The following is a 21,785-nucleotide window of genomic DNA, read 5'->3' as shown; positions in this document are numbered from 1 at the left end:
TTTTATAGAATTGTAACAATCAAAAAGTAAATAAATTTCCTTTCTTTATATATCCATAATCACACAACTGTATGATATGCAACTTAAATTTATATTCTATAACTTAAATTGACAATTAATTAGGGGTCAATGCGTGTATAGTGAATGCGGCCATACGACCGAGAATTCTAAGAATAGGTTCCTCAATACCCAAACTAATATTAATTTAATTAGAAGTTAGAATAACAAAAACCTAATATAGGGTAAAGAAATGAACAAATAAACTATAGAATTTTAAAGGAACCACACTACGTAAATTCCCCATCATATCGCCACACTTACCATACACGTTTACAGTCAGAGCTACACTGCTCTTTCCCCCGTGACCGATGCCTCAAGACCAAACGTGCTCGTTGCCTCCTGGCGGCTCTGAGCATAACAGCCAATCAAATCCAGGCATGACATCAGTTTCAATGTTACCAGAACATTCAATGCATTTGTGGGCAGAGGGTTATAACCCTTTTCAAAATTTTAAGGGTGCAAAATGGCCATACGTGCCGACGCACCCAAAAATTGTAAATCAATCAACCAATCAATCAATCAAATTATAATATGGAGAAAAATATACTGTACAGACTAATCAAGAGCAGTTGAAAGAATGTGGTACCGTAATACCGGATAGACGCGGCGTAATACCGGATAGACGCGGACAGCACAAAAATCGACCACATTCCTTAAGTGAGGAAACTCGAAAGAACATTCATGAACACATTCAATCTCTACGAGGTCGAAAAGCCCACTATTCATTAAAAAAACACGGTTTATCTGCCATCAGCGCTCAATGGTAAGAAGCTGCATGAGATGTTTTTAGAAAAATATCCCAACAACTCTGTTTCATATGATAGTTACATGCGAGTATTCAATTCAGAGTACAACAATTCATTTGGGTACCCTCGTTCAGATACATGTTGTGCGTGTGATGCTATGAAGGTAGAAGGGAAACGGATGCAAGAAGAATTGGCATGCACACCGAATTCAATTGACGAAGACAGGAAAAAGCAAATAGTGAACGACCTACATGATTTGGAAATTAAGAAGGAGTTGCATTTACGGCGAGCCGAAACATTCTACACCAGGAAAAGTCAGTGTAGACAACGCTGCGCTCAAAGCAGTAATGAGGAAGCCATTGCTATGGATTTCCAGAGGAATTTGCAAGTGCCCAATATAGCTAGTAACATCGTGTACAGGGTGGCTCAATAAGTCACTTAACACCCCCAGTACAACTCCACTGCGGCATGGGACGTGAAAATGGCGATGACCAATGGTTATCAGGCCAAGGGGGAACCACATTGACGTCACCCACATGGTCGGCAGCCATCTTGATGTCCGCTATCTTGAATTCAACTTCAGAAATTTAAATGGGAAGGGGGTCGTGCGACATATCAAAATGGGCTAGAATTTCACCAGGAAAACAACTATGACATTTGTTTTCACCTAACTTTAAATTTAAGGGCGATTTCCGTATGGGAGAGTGACACGTCCTTTCCTTTTTGCTTAAATGTTTATTGTTCAAATAATCGTTAGTATGTGATTATGTGGTATTTATTGTTAGACCAATCACTGAAAATGTCCGGATATTGACTTACCGGTATGTACATATCTTGTAGTATTGGTTGGCATGGGAATTACGATTGTGTTTGTCTTTACATAAAAGTTTAAAAGAGTGATGATGTGAATTGATCGTCTCAAGAGTAGCACATTTCCGTTTTCACTGATCTCAACGAAAATGCCACTAACACGTGAGGAACGGATTGCCATCATATTGATGTCAGGGGAGAGAAGTACGCGTGACATTGCCGCAGACTTCAATAACCGCAGTCCTGCAAGACAACCGGTGTCACATGTGGCCGTCAGCCAGTTGCTGGCAAAGTTTCAAGACACTGGATCTGTGGACGACAAGCCGCGACATGGACGTCCGAAAACAGCCACGGATGAGGGTACTGCTGTAGCGGTGTTGGCATCATTTGCAAAGTCCCCAACCCGTAGCACAGGGAGACTGGCGCTGGAAAGAGGTGTCAGCAGGGGTTCAATTCAAAGGATTGTACGTGACCACCACTGGCATCCGTAAAGATACAGCTGCAGCAGCACCTTAGTGCGGACGATCCAGACAGGCGTTTGCAGTTTTGTGAGTGGGCTATAGCACAACTGCAACGTGACCCTGCCGTCGGTAGCAAGATTCTGTTCAGTGATGAGGCTAATTTTTATGTGTCGGGGGAGGTGAATAAGCAAAATCTGCTATACTGGTCATCCGAAAATCCACATTGGACAGATCCCAGCAAGGTGACGGGAGGCAGGAAGCTAATGGTGTGGTGTGGTACTTGGTGTGGTTGGCGACTTGTTGGTCCATTTTTCATTGAGGGCAACGTAAATGCAGAGGGCTACTTGCTTCTGCTACGGGAGCAGATCGTACCATCCTTACTGTCCGAGGATGAAAGCTATCCAGAATGGTTCCAGCAAGATGGTGCTCCACCGCACTATGGGATGATAGTCCGTCAGTACCTGGATCAACAATTCCCTCACCACTGGATTGGTCGCCGAGGGACTGTGGAATGGCCTGCACGCTCACCTGACCTGACACCATTGGACTTTTACCTCTGGGGACACCTGAAAGCCATGGTGTATGCTATGAAAATCAGGGATCTGGCAAACTTGCGCACACGCATTGTGGATACCTGTACTGCAATAACTCCTGAGGTTCTTCAGAATGTGGTAAGGTCACGGGAGAGACGATTGCACGTGTGTGTTGCGCAAGAGGGACGTCATATTGAGCATGTGTTATAACTTTGTGGTATTGTTAACTCTGCAACAATTAAAGTTAGGTGAAAACAAATGTCACAGTTGTTTTCCTGGTGAAATTCTAGCCCATTTTGATATGTCCCACGACCCCCTTCCCATTTAAATTTCTAAAGTTGAATTCAAGATGGCGGGCATCAAGATGGCTGCCGACCATGCGGGTGACGTCAGTGTGGTTCCCCCTTGGCCAGGCAACGATTGGTCATCGCCGTTTTCACGTTCCATGCCGCAGTGGCCTTGTACTGGGGGTGTTAAGTGACTTATTGAGCCATAACTTTGTGGTATTGTTAACTCTGCAACAATTAAAGTTAGGTGAAAACAAATGTCACAGTTGTTTTCCTGGTGAAATTCTAGCCCATTTTGATATGTCGCACGACCCCCTTCCCATTTAAATTTCTGAAGTTGAATTCAAGATGGCGGACATCAAGATGGCTGCCGACCATGCGGGTGACGTCAATGTGGTTCCTCCTTGGCCTGATAACGATTGGTCATCGCAATTTTTAAGTCCCATGCCGCAGTGGCCTTGTACTGGGGGTGTTAATTGACTTATTGAGCCACCCTGCATTACAAACGTCAACTGACAGTACATTTGTTCAATATATATCTGCTTCCATCTGGAAAATCAGTCTTTTATGATTATGACGAGACAGTGGCTAAGAAAGGGGCAGATGAAGTCGTATTTATGCTCCACCACTTCATATTTGAAATCCTATCCCCTGTGTGCAGGACAGAATAAAAACTTCACAGTTTTTCGGTATATTCATTATGTTGTGGTGTTCTGTAGGCGATTAGATAAAATAACAATAACATTTCCTGAACGTGGGAATTCCTACCTCGACTGTGACAAAAATATGGGGCTCATATCACACTCCTCTCAAACTGAAGTGCTTGCAGACTGGTGAGAGGTTATACGATCCAGCAGACTGAAACCAAACCCATTCCAAGTTGTCGAGTGTCAATAGACAATGTTCAAGGCATGGACAGATTTCTTTGTTTCAGGCGGATTGTACAAAGGAAAGTTGTATGTTCCCTCCAGGCCCCTAAAGGAAGTCAAAGTGGAGATTCACCAGCCCCGCATTATGTCCATACGCTCCGCTAGTTACAACAGTGCATGGGAAACAGTAGTACTGACAGAGGCACGAAAGCGGCAGCCTTCGACTGGGTTGCAGGAATGAGAGTTCCTCTTACCAGGAGAAGTTTATTGTGATGTCTTACCACTGTCTAACCCACCTCAGAATGCTGTGTGTCTCTGGAACAGGTGCATGACGATCTTCATTGTTCCGCCACAGTGCCCTGTACCTGTTTGGATGAAGGCTTCCACCTCCGCAATCCACAACTGCACCGGTTTTCATGCACTAATTGAATCCCAACTCTCCACGGATGTACAGTAGGTTGCATGCGCACTCAAATCGGTAGATACAATATGCATCACCCTATATATGCCTGTGAATGAGATTACAGGTATGTGTGCATTACATGTCTGTGAGTTTACTTCATTACTGTTTCTATCTTATTATGGTTATATATAATCTAGGAAAATCTAATCTGCAACTTAAGACTTCGGTGATCTAGTCGGCAGGGTGTCTGACTGTCACGTGGGAGACCCGGGTTCGATTCCTAGGTTGGGTGATCTAATGTCGAACTTTTTCCTGTCTTGTCTCTGAACAAAGCGGCTCATCCAGACTATAATCAATGGATACCTGGGAGGTTAAAGGCTGTGCGTGTAGCTGATCACACCACGTCCAAAGTGGCCGAGATCGACAATGTGTGGGGCCCTAACCCTACATCCCCTAAATGTGTCTTCATGCCACGTGCTCAGTGGCGGATTACCAAATAGGCCCACTAGGCACGTGCCTAGGGGCGGCTAATATTTTTTCCAGAATATCAAGAATAATAAAAAGTGTCTTACGTACACAGTGACAATTTAGACCTATGAAACCAATGTTTCAAATCAACGGTTTGCAACACTTTGGCTTCATACGAAAGAAACCTTGATGAAATCAAGAAATGTTTCGTCTGCTCTGCCTCCTTCAGGCGCCAATCAATTTGTTTTTAACCCGAGCTGTGGCTTTTATCGCTTACAATGACAATGCAATGCCTTTGTTGGTTTGTTTTTGTAAATACATACCCCTCGATCTTCCACTAAGCGTTTGTTAATGGCCAGGCAGGAAAGAAGACTGATTGTTTGAAACTCGCATCTTTAACAATGACATTCTTAAAAAAAATACACATAAACACTGCTTATAAATGAGTGAGTGAGTGCAGCTTTCGCGTGGACCGCAACTAGTTTTTGTCTTACTGTATTCTCTGGCTGGTGCATTCAGTTTTTGTTTTTTATATGCAGCAGGCAGCATGAAGCGAACGAAGTTAAGTGGGGCGGCTTATCGTAAACTTGCAAACGAAAAGCGTGAAAGAGAAGAAACCTTACAGGAAAAGCTTGGTACAGTGGACACGTTTTTTAGGCGAAAGGAACAAGTGATTTCCGAAAGCAGTTCAAAAATTGAAGTGGAAGCGGCTACATTGAGTGAACTCTGTGAAATGCAAAATGTCGAAAATATTGTGGGTTTAGTGGAGGAAGAAAGTGCACCTGAGGTACTGTCCCCTCAGTTCGTCCCCTCCTACCTTGAGTTCGTAGGAGTTCCTGAATGTGACAGTGAGAGCGCAAATTTCGTTAGTGACGATCCTGCCGAGTGATGTCTGAATGAGTCTACAATTGACATTCCTCTAAGACGTGGAATTCAGCTGAACGTTCGTGTGTGCCCTAAAAAGACTGAAGACTTATCTCCGTTCAACCATGTGTAATAAAAGACTGAACGAGTTATCTATTCTCCACATCGAAGCAGACATCTTGACTGATGGATAGTGTTGCCCACAAGACGAGACTTTGGCCTGTCTCGTCTCGTGGAAATGCTGTGAAATGCTGTCTCGTCTCGAAAATATTCGTTTGTCTCGGGACACATGATCAATCTCGTCTCGTCTCGAATTTTTAAAAGCCTGTCGCGTCTCGTCCCGTGGGCAACACTACTGATGGACACATCAACTTTGAAGGACTTATACACGAGTTTGCAGCAACCAAAGTGAGGTGGAAGCGGCTTCATTTATGACTGGTGAATTTAATTTCTTAATACATTACATAATTTTAGGTATAGCACATACAGAAAATGAATAGTTTGTTATTGATTTTTAGTCTTTGTTTTTTATTTCAGTATGTTCACTAATTTTTATATTAGCCTGTAAAATTACTGCAAATAAGTTACTACTTTTCTTTTGAGAAGGGCGCATATTAAGTTTGTGCCTAGGGGCGGCGAGGAAGCTTAATCCGTCACTGCACGTGCTATATGCACGGGGAACTTTACTTTCGCCTATCTGTAATAATAATATTGGTTGTGGTTACAGCAAAAGTCATCCATTTTTTCCTACGATAATGCAGTTTAGGTAAGACATTTTAAAATATACAGTGAAGACCCCGTCACATTCAATGTATTGTGACGCAGGAGCTACCAAGACTGAGGGAAGTGGGAAGTCGGTGCGTGTTTAACAGTCGTGCAGGATGAATGTGACCCGGCGTGAACAGCGTTTTTATGTGAAAATAGCAGTACTCTGTGGAAGGAATGCAAGAGAATGTCACACTGAGCTTGTGGAAGCTTTAGGAAATGATGATCTACCGAACTGTTGCGAGGTGGGCGTGGAAGAGAAGCAACTGCCGATATGCAACGTTCAGGACGACCTGTGACTGTGCGTATTTTGTATTTTTCTCTACCCTGATACAGATCTCTATGTTGTTCAAAATTCATGTATTAACATTAGCATATATAGTGAGTGACCTTCCAATTGTATATTTTACAATTTGTTGCCTGACCCGCATTATCGTGGGAAAAATAGTTGCCATGACTTTTGCTGTAGCACTCGTATATACATTATACGAACAGGTCATTACTTTATATTTTATACGTATACTAATGTTATAGCTATTTCAATATAATATGTATGCATACTATTTAATTCCACTTACATTTAAATTTATATTATTTATATTAATGCCTCTCCAATTGAAGATGTTCCTCTCTCTGTAGATTGCAATAAATAAATAAATAAATATTGACAATTGAATCATTTATTTCAGAAACCCTTATCATCCAATATCGGTGAATTCAAACTATTACTAAATTCATACCATTTGTTGATAGTGGTTTGTATCCCACTTTAAACTGTAGGTCGAGTCCTGATTAGCCTATCTATGCATAAAGTGGGCACAGAAACAAAAAAAACAAACAAAAAAAACAAAAAAACACGGCAACATTTTCTTTCTTACCGATTTTTGAACACTTTCACGAAGTACAATGGTTTTGTTACTTCTCTCAGCACATTAATTGTGGAGATAAAGTAAACAACTGAATTGGAACTTAACATTTTGCATGTATAAAACGAAACCAAAAATATATGTACATCATGTACATACATTATTAGGTTATATGGTTATATGTTTAGGCAAAAATCACTTTTCTTCCTTAAGAAATTATTCAACTCTCCCATTCGTCACGTTGTAGCTGGGCTAAACTTAGCAGCATCTTTGAGAGCAGAATTTAATTTCCTCACAAATTCAGGCTTTATTCGATTTGCATCCTGTAAGGGAAGATGAAAACAACCAATGAAATTCGCGGGTCCACTCGGACAGAAGTAGAAAAACGCGTTCAAGAAAAATATTTCAGTTTTGTTGAAGGTTTGATCAGATTGGGAGGATTGGATGTCTGAGAATCAAATGGATAGCTAATGCTGTGTTCCAACTCTTTTACCAGTTCAAAAAGTGTTTAAACAATTTTATCTAAAGTTAACTTATCTCATGGCAATCGTTAATCGCAACAGAAACACGTCAGTGGGAAATCTTCGAGGAAAGCTTCAACCTGGATGGCTTATAAATAACTTCGATTGACTTGGTTTGAGTTGCTCTTTTAAGTCCACTTTATGCACAGTAAGGCTAACCGGGACTGGACGTACAGTTTAAAGTGGGATCCGAACCACATGTGCCTCCACCGGGTTTATAAATAACTAGCTGATTACCCGGCAGTGCCCGGGTGTTTATTCTAACTATAGAGTAAAATGTAACTAATTTTATTTACAAGTATTTAAAAGCATAAGTACAGTATACAAATTATAAAGTAACATATTTTACAAATTCACTATAATATAAATTTAACAACAATTTATGAACAACAACATTTTTAGTCTCACCTCCAAGAGCAAGAATTAATAAATTAAACGGCATTGGGGGCTGTAACTATTCATCTTAACGACCCCGAAAACTATGGATTCCACACTAATATCGGTCATTTTACATGTCACCCCCTTACCACACCAACCCCTAGGGGTTCCAGGGGTGTCCTGGAGTTGAATGGCATTGGGAGTGTCACTATTCATCTTAACGACCCCGAAAACTATTGATTCCACTCTAATGTCGGTCGTTTTACAAGTCACCCACTTCCCAGCCCCACCCCTAGGGGTGCCAGAGGTGTCTTTGAGTTGAACTGCATTGGGAGTGTCAATATGCATCTTCTCGACCCCGAAAGCTATGGATTCCACACTAATATCTGTCGTTTTACATGTCACCCCCTTCCCACGCCCACTCCTAGGGGTGACAAGGGTGTCTTGGAGTTGAACGGCATTGGGGAGTCACTATTCATTTTAGCGACACCGTAAACTGTGGATTCTGATAGACGCATGATAAGAGGAAGAAGAAGAATTTGTATTCTATAGCATGTTATTGATTGGTTGTTATAGTAACACAGTGTGTAAGATGTAGGTGAATGGCTTCCATGTATTAAAGTTATATTGTTTAATTTGAACCTACGTATTTTGTATGTCTTGTGCATGTATACATAAGAAATCACACAACACAACAAGGCTTACATCTATGGCGCAGTCGTACAGGATATTCTTGGTAATCCTTCGTAAGAAGAAGTATGGGCGAAGACGTCACGAAGAGTACACGACGATCATCATTCCAGCATAGGTTTATGCAAGGAGAAATTGTGTCGGCTTGATCAATTTCTACTGTAAGAAACCAAGATTACACGGTTTGTGTATTATTTACAATAATTGTACAAGGGCAAATTCAAGTCAGTGCGATACAAATTGTGTCTACGGCGTAGATTACAATAATTGTACAAGAACAAAGTTTAAATCAGTGTGATACGGATTGTGTCTACGATGTTGTGATATTAAGTTGTCCACAATTATGTATATTTTCGGTTTGAATTTATTCTCTGAGTTCCGGCCAGATTCGGAAGAAATAGAAGATTATTTAACGAGGTTTGAACAGTCTTGTTTGGCTCATGATGTTAATGAAGCCAGGAAGGTGCCCATACTGATCGCAGTTATAGGACCTGAAACATTCAAAGTGCTGAAGACTATCCTAGCACCTAAACCAGTCGAACGGCAATCGTATTCGACCCTCAGGGATAATCTACTTAAACATTATGGCCAGAAAATAAACAAATATGTGGAACGTTTTAAGTTCAGGCAATGCATACAGGAAAGCGGCGAGGATGCAACACGATTTATGGTACGTTTTAAACAACAAGCACTAAAATGTAGTTTTGGCCAGTACTTACAGGAAGCCATTCTAGAGCAAATAATTGTAGGCGTTCGGTCTGACGCCATTAGAAGGAAATTACTGTCTGAACCTACATTGACTCCAGCAAAATGTCAAGATATTGTGCTTCAATTGGAATTAATTGAACGGGAAACACAAATGTTCACACATCGTGAAAAGGAATGTAGTCCTAATCTAGTTGCATTTGCTGGGGCACAGAAATTTAAACCATGTTTCCAGTCCTCGCAAGCAAGCAAAAATAACTTTGTTACTCCTCGGAATAGAAGTTATAAAAGCACTAAAGAATGTGATAGATGCTCCAGAAGGCATGATCTTGGACATTGTCCAGCAAAATATTCGATATGGTCATTTTGCAAAAAGAAAGGTCATGGGCATGTAAAATGCAAGTTTAGGAAAAATAATGGTGGAGTTGCGAGTAAGACAAGTTATATTGTTTAATTTGAACCTACGTATTTTGTACGTCTTGTGCATGTATACATAAGAAATCACACAACACAACAAGGCTTACAGATTCCACTCTAATATATGTCGTTTTCTATTATTTATACATGTCACCCCCTTCCAACACCAACCCCTAGGGGTGCTAGGGGTGTCTTACCCTCACAGTATTTCATTCCAGATTGTAAGTCATGTGCACCAATGGTCATCGTGAATGTCACCAGTTAGTTTAGCGACTCCAAAAACTATGAATTCGACATTAATCTTGGTCATTTTTGACATTTTAATTTTCACCCCCTCTCACCCCCATCCCGATTGGAGATGAACTTGAAGTGGAACGGTATTAGGAGTGTCACTATTAATCTTAGCGATCCCAAAAACTATGGCTTCCACACTAATATCGGTTGTTTTCTATTATTTTTGTATGTCACCCCCTCCCATCCCCACCTCTAGGGGTACCAGGGATGTGTTACCCCAACAGTATTTCTTTCGAGATTGCAAGTGATACGTGTTCCAAGTTTGGTTGAAATCGCTCCAGGAGTTCGAGAGTTATGCTGGAACAAGCATACAAACATACATACACACATACATCTATTTTTATTATTAGACTTGCTTACTTTCGACGTGGCCCAAAGGCCACGTCTTATACGCTCTCAAGCATGACCTTGGGCGACGTTGCGAACGCAATTACATTATATATGGGGTTCCTCAATGATCTTAATGACTGAAAATATCTCCATGTTGTATTGGATGAAGGGGAACAAGTGTAAAGGTTTGCTAATTTGGAAAGTTTGGAAAGTTGTGTTTGTGCTCTAATATTGTGCAAATATTCAACACGTTATTGTCTCTTTTCATAATAATAAACTGGGAAAATATTGTCCGTTTCAAAATAGTTAGATATTTTATATAAACGAATTGAATAGAGTTACTACCGTATATTGGAAAAGCAGTAGTTACGTCTTTTGTCATTTTCACATTTTTAAACCTAACTAAAAAGTAATTGTTTTCCGTCATTTCGTGCGATCGCCGACGTGGTTCGCTTATTTAGAAAGTTATGAACGTAACTTTGTTTGTGTACGAGCTCTAATATGGTACATACAAAATGTATATAGAAAATTTTCAAAATTGTATTTTTTCTTAATAATAAAGTGAGTAAGCAATAACCGTTTCATGATAGTTAGATTTCTTGTATAAACGAATTTAATAGCGACATTAAATTGAAAGAGCAATATTTACGTCTTTTGTCATTTTCACATTTGTAAACGTAAATGTGTCGCCTCAGTCGAATATGACCATGCACATTTTTAATCTAGGATTGCAACATCTGCGCTTACATTAATCTGTGCGATTCAGAAAAATCGAAACACATGAAGGAGATTTGTTGTTATTTTAGATATAAAGATTAACTATTTTCCAATTTCGTTTGCAATTAGAAAAATATTTAAAGAAGGTATGTCAATTTCAAATGTAATTGTTGTATGTAGAAGTGGTAAAAGCCTTGAGGGAAAAATGGCGGATTTGTAGCCCCTGGACGAAAACACACGTTGAAAGGGAGTATGAAACGGTCATTTTCACCCTTTGAAATAGGCTCAGTGAGCGTCTCGTGCTCCAGCCGACGTGGTTCGCTTATTTGAAAAGTTTTCAACGTAATGTTATGAGCGTATGGGCTCTAATATGTTACAAATATTGTCTATTTTCTTAATAATAAACTAAGTAAGTAATAACCGTTTCAAGCTTAGTTAGTTGGATGTTTTGTATAAACGAATTCAATAGCGACACTAAATCGGAAAAGCAATATTTTAATGTCTCTTGTCATGTTCACCCTTTTGAACGTAAATGAAAAATAATTGTTTTCCGTCATTCTCCTCAAATTCATTCCTGCCTCTCCTCTGTAATAAATTCTGATGCTCATATTTTGAAATTCGAAAAGTATAGCATAATTGACTTACAGTAGTTTTCGGTGTGAAAATAAACTTTCTTTAAGTTCCCTAGCAACTTCCGTTTCCGTGGTCAACAAAAAGCACGGCAAACTCTAAAGAATTGTTTGTAATTATACCTCTAAACATTTAGTTGAAACAACCACGATGTAGATATTCTCGCATTGAGTATACCAACATATACGTAATTGTATCTGGAATGAATCTTTTTCTTATGTAGATGTCACCCTTGTTTGAGATACCTTTTCAAAACCAGTAGGTCATTCATTCATCTTTGTGCCATTGATCTGTGAGAAATATAATGTAACTAGACAATTAAGAATTGAAGGAAACAATGCATGCTGCAAAAAAATGCCCGTGGAAATGGTTGCTAAGGACAAAAGAATGGCATTTTCTCACTTAAAGAAGGGCTAATTGAGGATTTTTTAAATTTTATCGGGTTTTTGGGACAATTTAATGGAGGGTCATAATCGGCCATTTTTCGGCTCCGGGACTTCCTTCATGGAGAACATTTGTCAGTGAATCAGTTAGTCAGTGGTGGGATTGGGGCTTTATATACTGTATATATATACATTGGATATACTTCAAAATCATTATTACATTGGTCTTTGTGATCTGGAATTTTGGGAGGGGCACAGGATACGCTTCAAGCATATGATAAGATATAAAACTGGATATATCATGTGAAAAATTTCCGGCATATTAAAAGATAGAGCAAATACACCCTCCCCCCACACACATATCAAGGGTTGGTTTTAGATCAGATTTGTGGTAAGATAAATTATTGGAACTGGAAATCAAATGTTCTCCTATCAGGAAACGAGTCCAGAATCAATTGATTATAATGTGATAGCAAATGAAGATTTTTTCAGAAGTAACTGCCACAAACATGGGAAATATTTGACCTAGAATACTCTCACTTGATGTCATCAGATAATGTTATTGCCTTGTAACCAACAGCCCTGGATGTAATTCCCGCTGTCGACATTTTTGTATAGTAATTCTAGTCCAGATTAATGTATTTGTGCTAAACTTAATTTTATTCTTTTACTATTTAGAAAAGAATTGCTCGAACATTTTCTGTTTCTTTAATATAATTCTATCAGTACTTTTTATAATAGGCATCCCTTTTCGAATGTGTACCTGTACCCTTTTCACTCCTGCTAAATACACCAATGATATCGATATATTACACATAGTTAAATAGTTATTCGCGTACAAGAAACATTTACACGTAACCGTTATATTCTGATGCATACAATCAAGAACAATTCGTTCTACATAAAAATAACGATAGGGAGGTTACAAGCAGATGGCAGTAACGTGAGGAACAACTATATTGGAATTCAGAAATTTAACGTGTTTCAAATCTTTGCAAAGCAAAGCGATATAAAGTCAAACGAATCAATGCATCAACGAGCTTCTAGATATCACACACAGAATGTGTATTTGTACTATAAGGGCTTTAATTACCCACCTTCTTTTCCTTGTTTGGTGTGGCAGTGCACACTATTCAGCAATATCCCTCTGTCGCGTTCAACTTGTGCACGACATATCACAGATACAGTACGTGCTAACGAGTCATGTTTGCAAAGTCTATTACAAACGCAACAATAATATTGAAATACGTTTATGGGCAGAGCTGAAACATAAATTAGTTTAGAGACAACTTCTAATGTAAGCAAGCGAAAATTATAAAGATATAATGATAAAATGCAAAGGAGAATTTTAAGTTAATCAGCTTTCTGTATGCAAGCTGTGTCATTCCTCATGATGGCCGACGGGTGAGAACTGATCAACGAGGTGCTCCGCAGAATTAAGATTTTTTATTGGTGTTTTTAAGTGGATATGCAAAGTGTGATGGTGAAATAGAACGTAAGTACTTAGTGCTTAGAATAGTATATAATGTAAACTCTAAAATTGTGTGAACATTATAAATAATGAAATATATTAATGGTAAATCCAGCCCTGGCCCAAAACCATGGTAACGGTTGAAGTTTTTGCGTGCGATGACGTGTGACCGGCCAAGTGAATGCATCACTTCAATGTGAAGTCACGTGAAATGACAAAACGACAGTGTTGCAGTATGCAGATATTAAACACCAGAAAAAGAACAATGTCTAGATGAGGATGTGTACTACAGGCTGTGGAAAAGGAGACACGATAGCCACTAACGCCGTCAAACGGTTGGGCGGGAACTTTACGTCACATACCATGAAGAAGTAATATTATCTGAGCTGATTATGTCCTTTGCGATTAGTCCACTCAGAATTAGTTCACTTCATCAAATGATTTACTAAATCTTATCAATTTACATTGTCGAGTTCATTATTTGTGTTATTTTTGGTTTAGGTTCAACATCCTCTCCGGAGAGAAAATTATGCTCTTTTCTTTGTTTTCCTTGTCCCTGTACATCCAGGGTCAAGGAAGTCAGTAATAAGGTGTATTATATACAGTGTACACCTATAGATTAAATTGTATCTTCTCCAAACATGATGTATAAAGAAACAAACTGCCGGATAACTAAGTGAGGTGAGTGTACATTTTTATATTACTATTATAGTTAGTGGACCAACAAGCAAAGAAACCTGTGCAGACTCGCGACTCTTGTGCACCGTACTCCAGTGTGGAGGGGAGGGGAGAGTGGAGCAGCTCTCTTATAGCCCGAGTTGAAAGGAAGAGGAGGAACGTGCGCGTGGACTTTTCGACGAAGGTTCTTTTTCTTGTAGTCGCTCTTATAAGGAAGGGGAACTGTGATTGAACATTCATCTATTTTATCACTTCTTCATCATCTCAATTGACTTCAATGGCCGGAAGAGCAAAGTAAATTTATCAAATATAAATGCAAACACGTACAGTTTAATAAATAACCAAAATAGAATGAAAAATTAGCAGTTAGTATTTTTATTGCTTTATGTGAATATGTAGAGAAAAACGAGAGAGAATTGTACACCAATGGCAAAAGAAATGGTAGGCGAATTGTCCATCAACATTTTTTTTCCAGTCTGTTTTCCCCAATCTGGTGATCACAAATTGAAATAAGCAGAGGACAACATCTGCTTTCCATTATTTAAAACAACACAGGATGTAGAAAAAAATGAAAATAACGATGGACAATTTGCCTACTATTATCTATCTCTTCAAGAATAAAAATACATCTAAATTTAGAACCACACCAAGGAGCTTGCTAATGTAACATTTGTTATATAGAAGATTATTTGTGTCATATTTTCCATTAATGGACATTAACTTTAAAACTTTTTCTTATTATTACAAAATACACTACATTACTTCTTAACTTTCTTAAAGTATTATTGTTTTTACTAACTTAATAGATAAAACTAGACTATAGGTTAATTTCCTTGTATTCAAAATTAGACATTAATATTATTGACATATCTCATATCATAGTGAAACTTATACCTTATACTTGTACGATCAAGTGAATGGAACTCAATGAATTAATCTTCGTAGTTGGCTGTACGCCTTTAATTTTGTTTTAAATTAATGTTTCAAGAAAACTATATTTCTTCCCTGAAGAAAAAAGTATTGACGGATTGAAAGTATTCCAATCAACATGTATGTGTCTTTACTCTTTACAATTCGTTTAACTCCATTACATGCCCGACTATGAGTAATTGTCCTTAGGAGCGCACAATTCATCCACCTTTCTCCAATTCATATTTCATATGATTGATAAGGACCGCTGCTGCGAGACTTCATATCGCTAATTATTCACGCTATCTATTGTCACTGTCTCAAGTCATAATTGATATTTTTAACAATAGATGTCAGGGGAATTCAGTTTTGTTTTATGTTTAATCTCGAACAAAGAGAGAGAGTGACGCTCAGTCAGTTCGCGAGACAATATGGCCGAGTGTGCGTGGTAGTTTCATTCCGTGCATCGCGTTGCATTGCAGCAAGTTTGTATATACATGTAATCTTTTGTTTTAGTCAATATATCTTCGTTATTATCAGTGAGTGTCATTTGCAATCATCCGAGTCGAATCACCTTATGGAATATAATATCGTCCTCCACTCCAGAGGTATGGGTTTGTGACAGCGACACGCAGTAAGTACTATCATTTTCTTTGGCGTGCATCGTACAAATTAGACAGACCCATCTCGGCCCAACAGCCAAGCACATTTTGGTTCATCAGTGGCCACACACAAAACATTCATTTTGGTCCAGTGACCGGACTCAATCATTTTGGTCCTTACCGGCACGGATGTTTCAGCTACGTGACATTCTATTCAAGTTCAAGGTCAAGTGCTAGTGCAGTGCGGAAACAACAGTTTCTTACAGCAGCCATATTGCCAACAATGCAGCTCCATTGTCGTTCGCAGCAAAGGATTGTAAACAGCTGGACGATACGTTTCATGCATCATTTTCTTCACGACAACGGCGCAGGAGGTCGGTAAGTATATTTTACTTTGTCTGGCTCATTTCCTTGCATTTATTTCCTTTAACCTTTCGTGTTCTTCATAAAAATGAGTGAGAGCGAAGTGCAGCAGCGTCTCGTTAGACAACGAGGGACATTAAAAGGAAAAATCACTCGAATGGAAACTTTCGTCAATCAATTCATTGAAAGTGAAGGAAACATTCAAGAAGTGCGTACTCGTTTCAATGCATTGTCTCGCATTTGGGTGGACATTGAGCAAGTGCAAGATCAGTTAGAAGCTGAAACTGGTTCATCGCAGGATGACGTCAGAGACGAATTGGAAACGACGTACTACAAGTTGAGTGCCCGGATGCAAGCTTTATTATCGCAGCATGATAAGGTTCAAGCGGAGCATGATGCTGTCAACACATCGCATGTCACAGCAACCCGGCTGAAACTTCCCACAATAGAATTGCCAACGTTTGAGGGTGATTATCGGCACTGGTTGTCCTATGAAGACACTTTCACGTCTTTAATACATAATAACAAAGACATCGCTTCCATTCAGAAGTTTCAGTATCTACGTTCGTCGCTCAAGGGCGAGGCGTACAAGCTCATTCAAAACTTACCCATCACGGAGGCAAACTACGCAGTGGCCTGGAAGTTGTTAGTGAGTAGATATTCAAACAAGAAGCTAATCGCATCATCGTACATTCATGAAATATTGCACATCAAGGCAGTCAGCAAGGAAAGTGCTCAGGAATTGCGTTCCTTTGTGGGATGTGCGACAAGCAACTTGAATGCAGTAAATGCACTTTACACAGATGTACCTTTGGCGGACATGTTACTCACTCAGCATTTTGTGTCTAAGCTAGATTCAGGAACTAGGAAAGCGTGGGAACTGCAAAATAGTGAAACAGATTTTGTCAGCATAGATGATTTCTTTTCGTTTTTGGAAAGACGATGTCAAGCGCTGGAAAGCATTCAGCCCGCACCAAGTGAAGTAAATAAGCAATCAATCAAACCTCAACATTACAATGTAAGATCAAACAAGGGTTTTTCGAAATCTTTCATTAGTACCACTAGTGCGAATTCTTGTTTCTTTTGTAAAGAGCCGCATGCTCTCTTTAGGTGTGCATCATTTATTGCCGCGACTAACAAACAGAAGTATGATTGTGTTAGAAGGAATAAACTCTGCACGAACTGCTTATCTCCAAATCACATACTGCGTCTTTGCAAGGCAGGTTCGTGTAAAAAATGTTCACGGAAGCATAACACATTGTTGCATAATGATAGTATATCAAGAACGTCATTTTCCAGCACAGAATGTACGGAAGAAGGCAAGAATGAAAATTCTCAAGCAACGCAAAACGAGAATCAAGATCAAACTCCACAAGCTTCTTATTGTGCACTCAAAGGGCAACATACATCACGCGTGTTACTTTCCACGGCAGTGGTAAAGGTCAAGAATCATGCAGGTCAATGGATATACTGTAGAGCCTTGCTAGACAGTGGATCCCAGAGCCACTTTGCGTCTGAAGAGTTGGTTCAGCGTCTCAAACTGAAGAAACATCCTCAGCATTTACCGATTCAAGGCATAAACAATGCTGAGTCGCAAGCAAACTTCAAGGTGGATATTCAGTTGCAATCTAGAATAAACACATGGCGTTCCAACATTGAATGCTCAATATTGCCGCGGCTCACAAGCAACTTACCTTCACATCGAGTCGACCGAGCATCAATCAAAATACCAAGACATGTAACATTGGCAGATCCGACATTTGATGTGCCAGCGAAGATAGATCTTTTAATAGGCACCCAGATCTTCTTCGAAATTCTCAAGCCTGATCGCATAACACGTTCAGCTGATTTGCCGATTCTACAAAACGCTGAATTCGGATGGATAGTCGCAGGACGCATTCCACAACAATGCAGTGGCAACAATTCATCGATATCATGCTTCCTTCGAACGGAAGAAAGTCTCCACCTACAGCTTCAGCGATTTTGGGACCTTGAGGAGATATATACCAGGCATAGAACAAAGGAAGAAATGAGCTGTGAGCATCACTATTGTGAAAACACGGTGAGGGACGAAACAGGCAAATTCATCGTTAGACTTCCACTCAAGGAAAGTCGAGAAGCATTGGGCGATTCACTTCAACATGCCACCAAGAGATTTCTCCAAATAGAGAAAAGACTTGAGCATCAACCGGAACTAAGGATTCCTTACACAGAATTCATGAATGAATATGAACAGCTAGGTCACATGGTACCTGTAGGACAATTACCGATGTCTCATGACCACAGGGTAGCCTACTATTTGCCACATCACGCAGTAATCAAACCACAGAGTTCCACCACCAAGGTCCGTGTTGTTTTCGACGGATCGGCCAAAACCACAAGTGGCAAAAGCCTCAATGACATATTGATGGTCGGGCCCACCATACAACAAGATTTATTCTCCATCATGACAAGATTTCGCACACATCCTATAGCATTCACAGGAGATGTAGAGAAAATGTATAGAATGATTAAGGTGCAAAAAGATGACAATCCATTACAGCGAATATTGTGGAGAAGCTCCAACAAGCATCCAATTGAAGTTTTTGAGCTACGAATGCTTACATATGGCACAGCTTCGGCATCATTCCTAGCTACTAGATGCTTAGAGCAACTGGCAGACAGCGAAATCAGCAGGCATCCTCGCATCAGTAGTATCATCAAGGAAGACATGTTAGTTGATGACGTAGTGAGCGGAGCACAAGACGTAGCTGAGGCATTGCAGATTCAGGCAGAATTAATTAACATTATGCAGCGTGGAGGATTTACTTTGCGTAAATGGTGTTCGAACAGCACGACAGTGCTAGAAGCAGTTCCACCAGCCATGCGTGAAATGAAGCTTCCAGTCGAATTTCACGATTCAGAAGTGAAGACTTTAGGCTTATCTTGGGATCCTTTTGCAGATAAATTACTGATCAACAGCAAAGCTTCTGAAGTATCGAATAACGTCGAAATATCAAGCACTAAACGACAGGTAGCATCAGTCGTTGCGTCAATATTTGACCCTTTAGGTCTCATCACTCCAATTGTTATTACATACAAATCATTTCTTCAACAATTGTGGACATGCAATGTTCAGTGGGATGAAGAACTTCCACAAGACTTGAATCAGAAATGGCAACAGTTGCGCAGACAACTCCCTGCAATTAAACACATTGAAGTCAATCGTTTTGTTCTAATTAATGGAACAGTTAGAAATATCCAGATACATGGATTTGCAGATGCATCTCAATATGCTTACGGTGCATGTTTGTATGTGCATTCAACTAACCATAAAGGTGAAACAGCAGTAAATCTACTTTGTGCTAAATCACGAGTAGCGCCAGTCAAGAAGGTGACATTACCTCGTCTTGAATTATGTGCATCATTACTCCTAGCAAGATTAGTCCACAAGGTATTACCAGTTTTACGTCTGAAGGTAGACGAGATACATCTCTGGTCGGACTCACAAATTGTATTGGCATGGTTAGCAGCACCATCCAACAGATGGAAAACCTTTGTAGCCAACCGGGTAGCAGAGATTCAAGATATTACGCAAATTAGCGATTGGAAACATGTTCCTTCAGCAGATAACCCGGAAGACATAATCTCAAGAGGTATTGAACCCACTTCAATACAACATAGCCATTTATGGTGGCATGGGCCACATTGGTTAACAGATACAGAAGATCATTGGCCACTTACGCAGCAGCCAAGGAAAGTAGAAATACCGGAGGGAATAAGCATAACGGCAGTATCAATTTGCCAGAGTTCGCTTGAGCAAACAATCGAACGATTCTCCAAATTATCGAAATTAACTCGAGTGATAGCTTTCTGTCAGCGATTCATACATAACTGCAGAAAGTCCAACAACAAAGTAAAAAGAAGTCTTTCAACAAAGGAAATGCAATCAGCATTGCATACATGCATCAAGACTGTTCAGCTATCAGGCTACAAGTATGAAATTCAAGATCTTCAACGGCACCAACAAGTTTCAGCCAACAGCACATTGAAGAGCCTGCACCCATTTTTGGACAGCAACAACCTTCTTCGCCTTGGAAGGAAGACTCAAGAATAGCAATTTGACGTATGAAACAAAACATCAAATTATTCTACCTTCGAAAGGTCACCTGACACAGCTCATAATAGAAGCGGAACATTTGAGACAGCTTCATGCAGGATCACAGTTATTGTTGTCATCCCTCAGGCAACAATACTGGATTGTACGAGCAAGGCGTACAATCAAGCAAGTAATTCACAATTGCCTCGCTTGTTACAAGTTGAAGGCAACCACGGCCAAGCAACTCATGGGTCAACTTCCTTCACCTAGAGTCACACCGTCAAGTCCATTTCTCAACTCTGGTGTAGACTATTGCGGACCTTTTCTATTTAAATCGCATTCGCCACGCAGCAAAGTTCATCGTAAATCATACGTGGCTTTATTCATTTGTCTAGCCACCAAGGCTATACATTTAGAGCTCGTCTCCGATCTCACCACAGACGCATTTATCGCAGCCTTGCGAAGATTTACATCTCGTAGAGGTAAATGTGCCAATCTGTACAGTGACAATGGCAAGAATTTCGTCGGGGCAAGAAACGAACTTGAAGAGCTACATAGCTTATTTTCGTCGCAGGAATTCACACAAAATATTCATGAGTACGCGAGTTCTGAATCCTTCCAGTGGCATTTCATTCCACCTAACTCACCACATTTCGGAGGAATATGGGAGAGTGGAATACGCTGCATGAAGTATCATTTAGTCAGAGTAGTAGGAAAGTCAACATTGAATTTTGAGGAATTTGCAACTTTGCTCACACAAATAGAAGCATGCCTAAATTCAATGCCTCTGACTGTTTTATCCGACGATCCTGAAGATTTAAGTGCTCTCACTCCTGGACATTTTCTCATTGGTTCAGCCCTTACTTCCTTTCCCGAGCCAGACCTCACTGACCTCCCAGGAAATAGACTGTCCAGATGGCAGAGACTCCAAAGCTTTCATCAAAACATTTGTCAGCGATGGTCCAAGGAGTATTTAAACAGTCTTCAGCAACGTTCCAAGTGGACAAGCGTACAAGAAAACTTCAAACCAGGTTTGATAGTTCTTATCAAAGACGACCACTTGCCTCCCCTATCATGGAAATTGGGAAGAGTTACCAGCGTCCAGCCAGGAAGAGACGGCTTAGTGCGAGTGGCCACAGTGCATACAGCTTCAGGGATCTTCAAGAGATCGATTCACAGACTAGTTCCACTCCCTCAGTGCAATAAGGACGGAGATGAGTGAATTTAGTTGGTCAAACGTTGTTTGACCAAGAGGGGGGAATATGTCTCAAGTCATAATTGATATTTTTAACAATAGATGTCAGGGGAATTCAGTTTTGTTTTATGTTTAATCTCGAACAAAGAGAGAGAGTGACGCTCAGTCAGTTCGCGAGACAATATGGCCGAGTGTGCGTGGTAGTTTCATTCCGTGCATCGCGTTGCATTGCAGCAAGTTTGTATATACATGTAATCTTTTGTTTTAGTCAATATATCTTCGTTATTATCAG

General features: G+C 39.9%; 2 protein-coding genes across 2 annotated transcripts; both read left to right on the top strand.

Moving 5' to 3' along the window:
- The first annotated feature begins 16,308 nt into the window (after positions 1-16,308).
- Positions 16,309-20,316, top strand: LOC146003440 (uncharacterized). The gene has a single exon (XM_083141722.1). The coding sequence runs from the start codon at positions 16,309-16,311 to the stop codon at positions 20,314-20,316; it is 4,008 nt and encodes a 1,335-aa protein (XP_082997848.1).
- Positions 20,317-20,545: 229 nt separating this feature from the next.
- LOC146003439 (uncharacterized) lies at positions 20,546-21,520 on the top strand. The gene has a single exon (XM_083141721.1). The coding sequence runs from the start codon at positions 20,546-20,548 to the stop codon at positions 21,518-21,520; it is 975 nt and encodes a 324-aa protein (XP_082997847.1).
- The last annotated feature ends 265 nt before the right edge of the window (positions 21,521-21,785 follow it).

Source organism: Lepisma saccharinum, chromosome 20 (assembly GCF_977018435.1).
Source record: "Lepisma saccharinum chromosome 20, izLepSacc3.1, whole genome shotgun sequence".
Taxonomy (NCBI): domain Eukaryota; kingdom Metazoa; phylum Arthropoda; class Insecta; order Zygentoma; family Lepismatidae; genus Lepisma; species Lepisma saccharinum.
The sequence above is the reverse complement of the archived record's forward strand: the minus strand, read 5'-3'. Positions and strand labels throughout refer to the sequence as shown.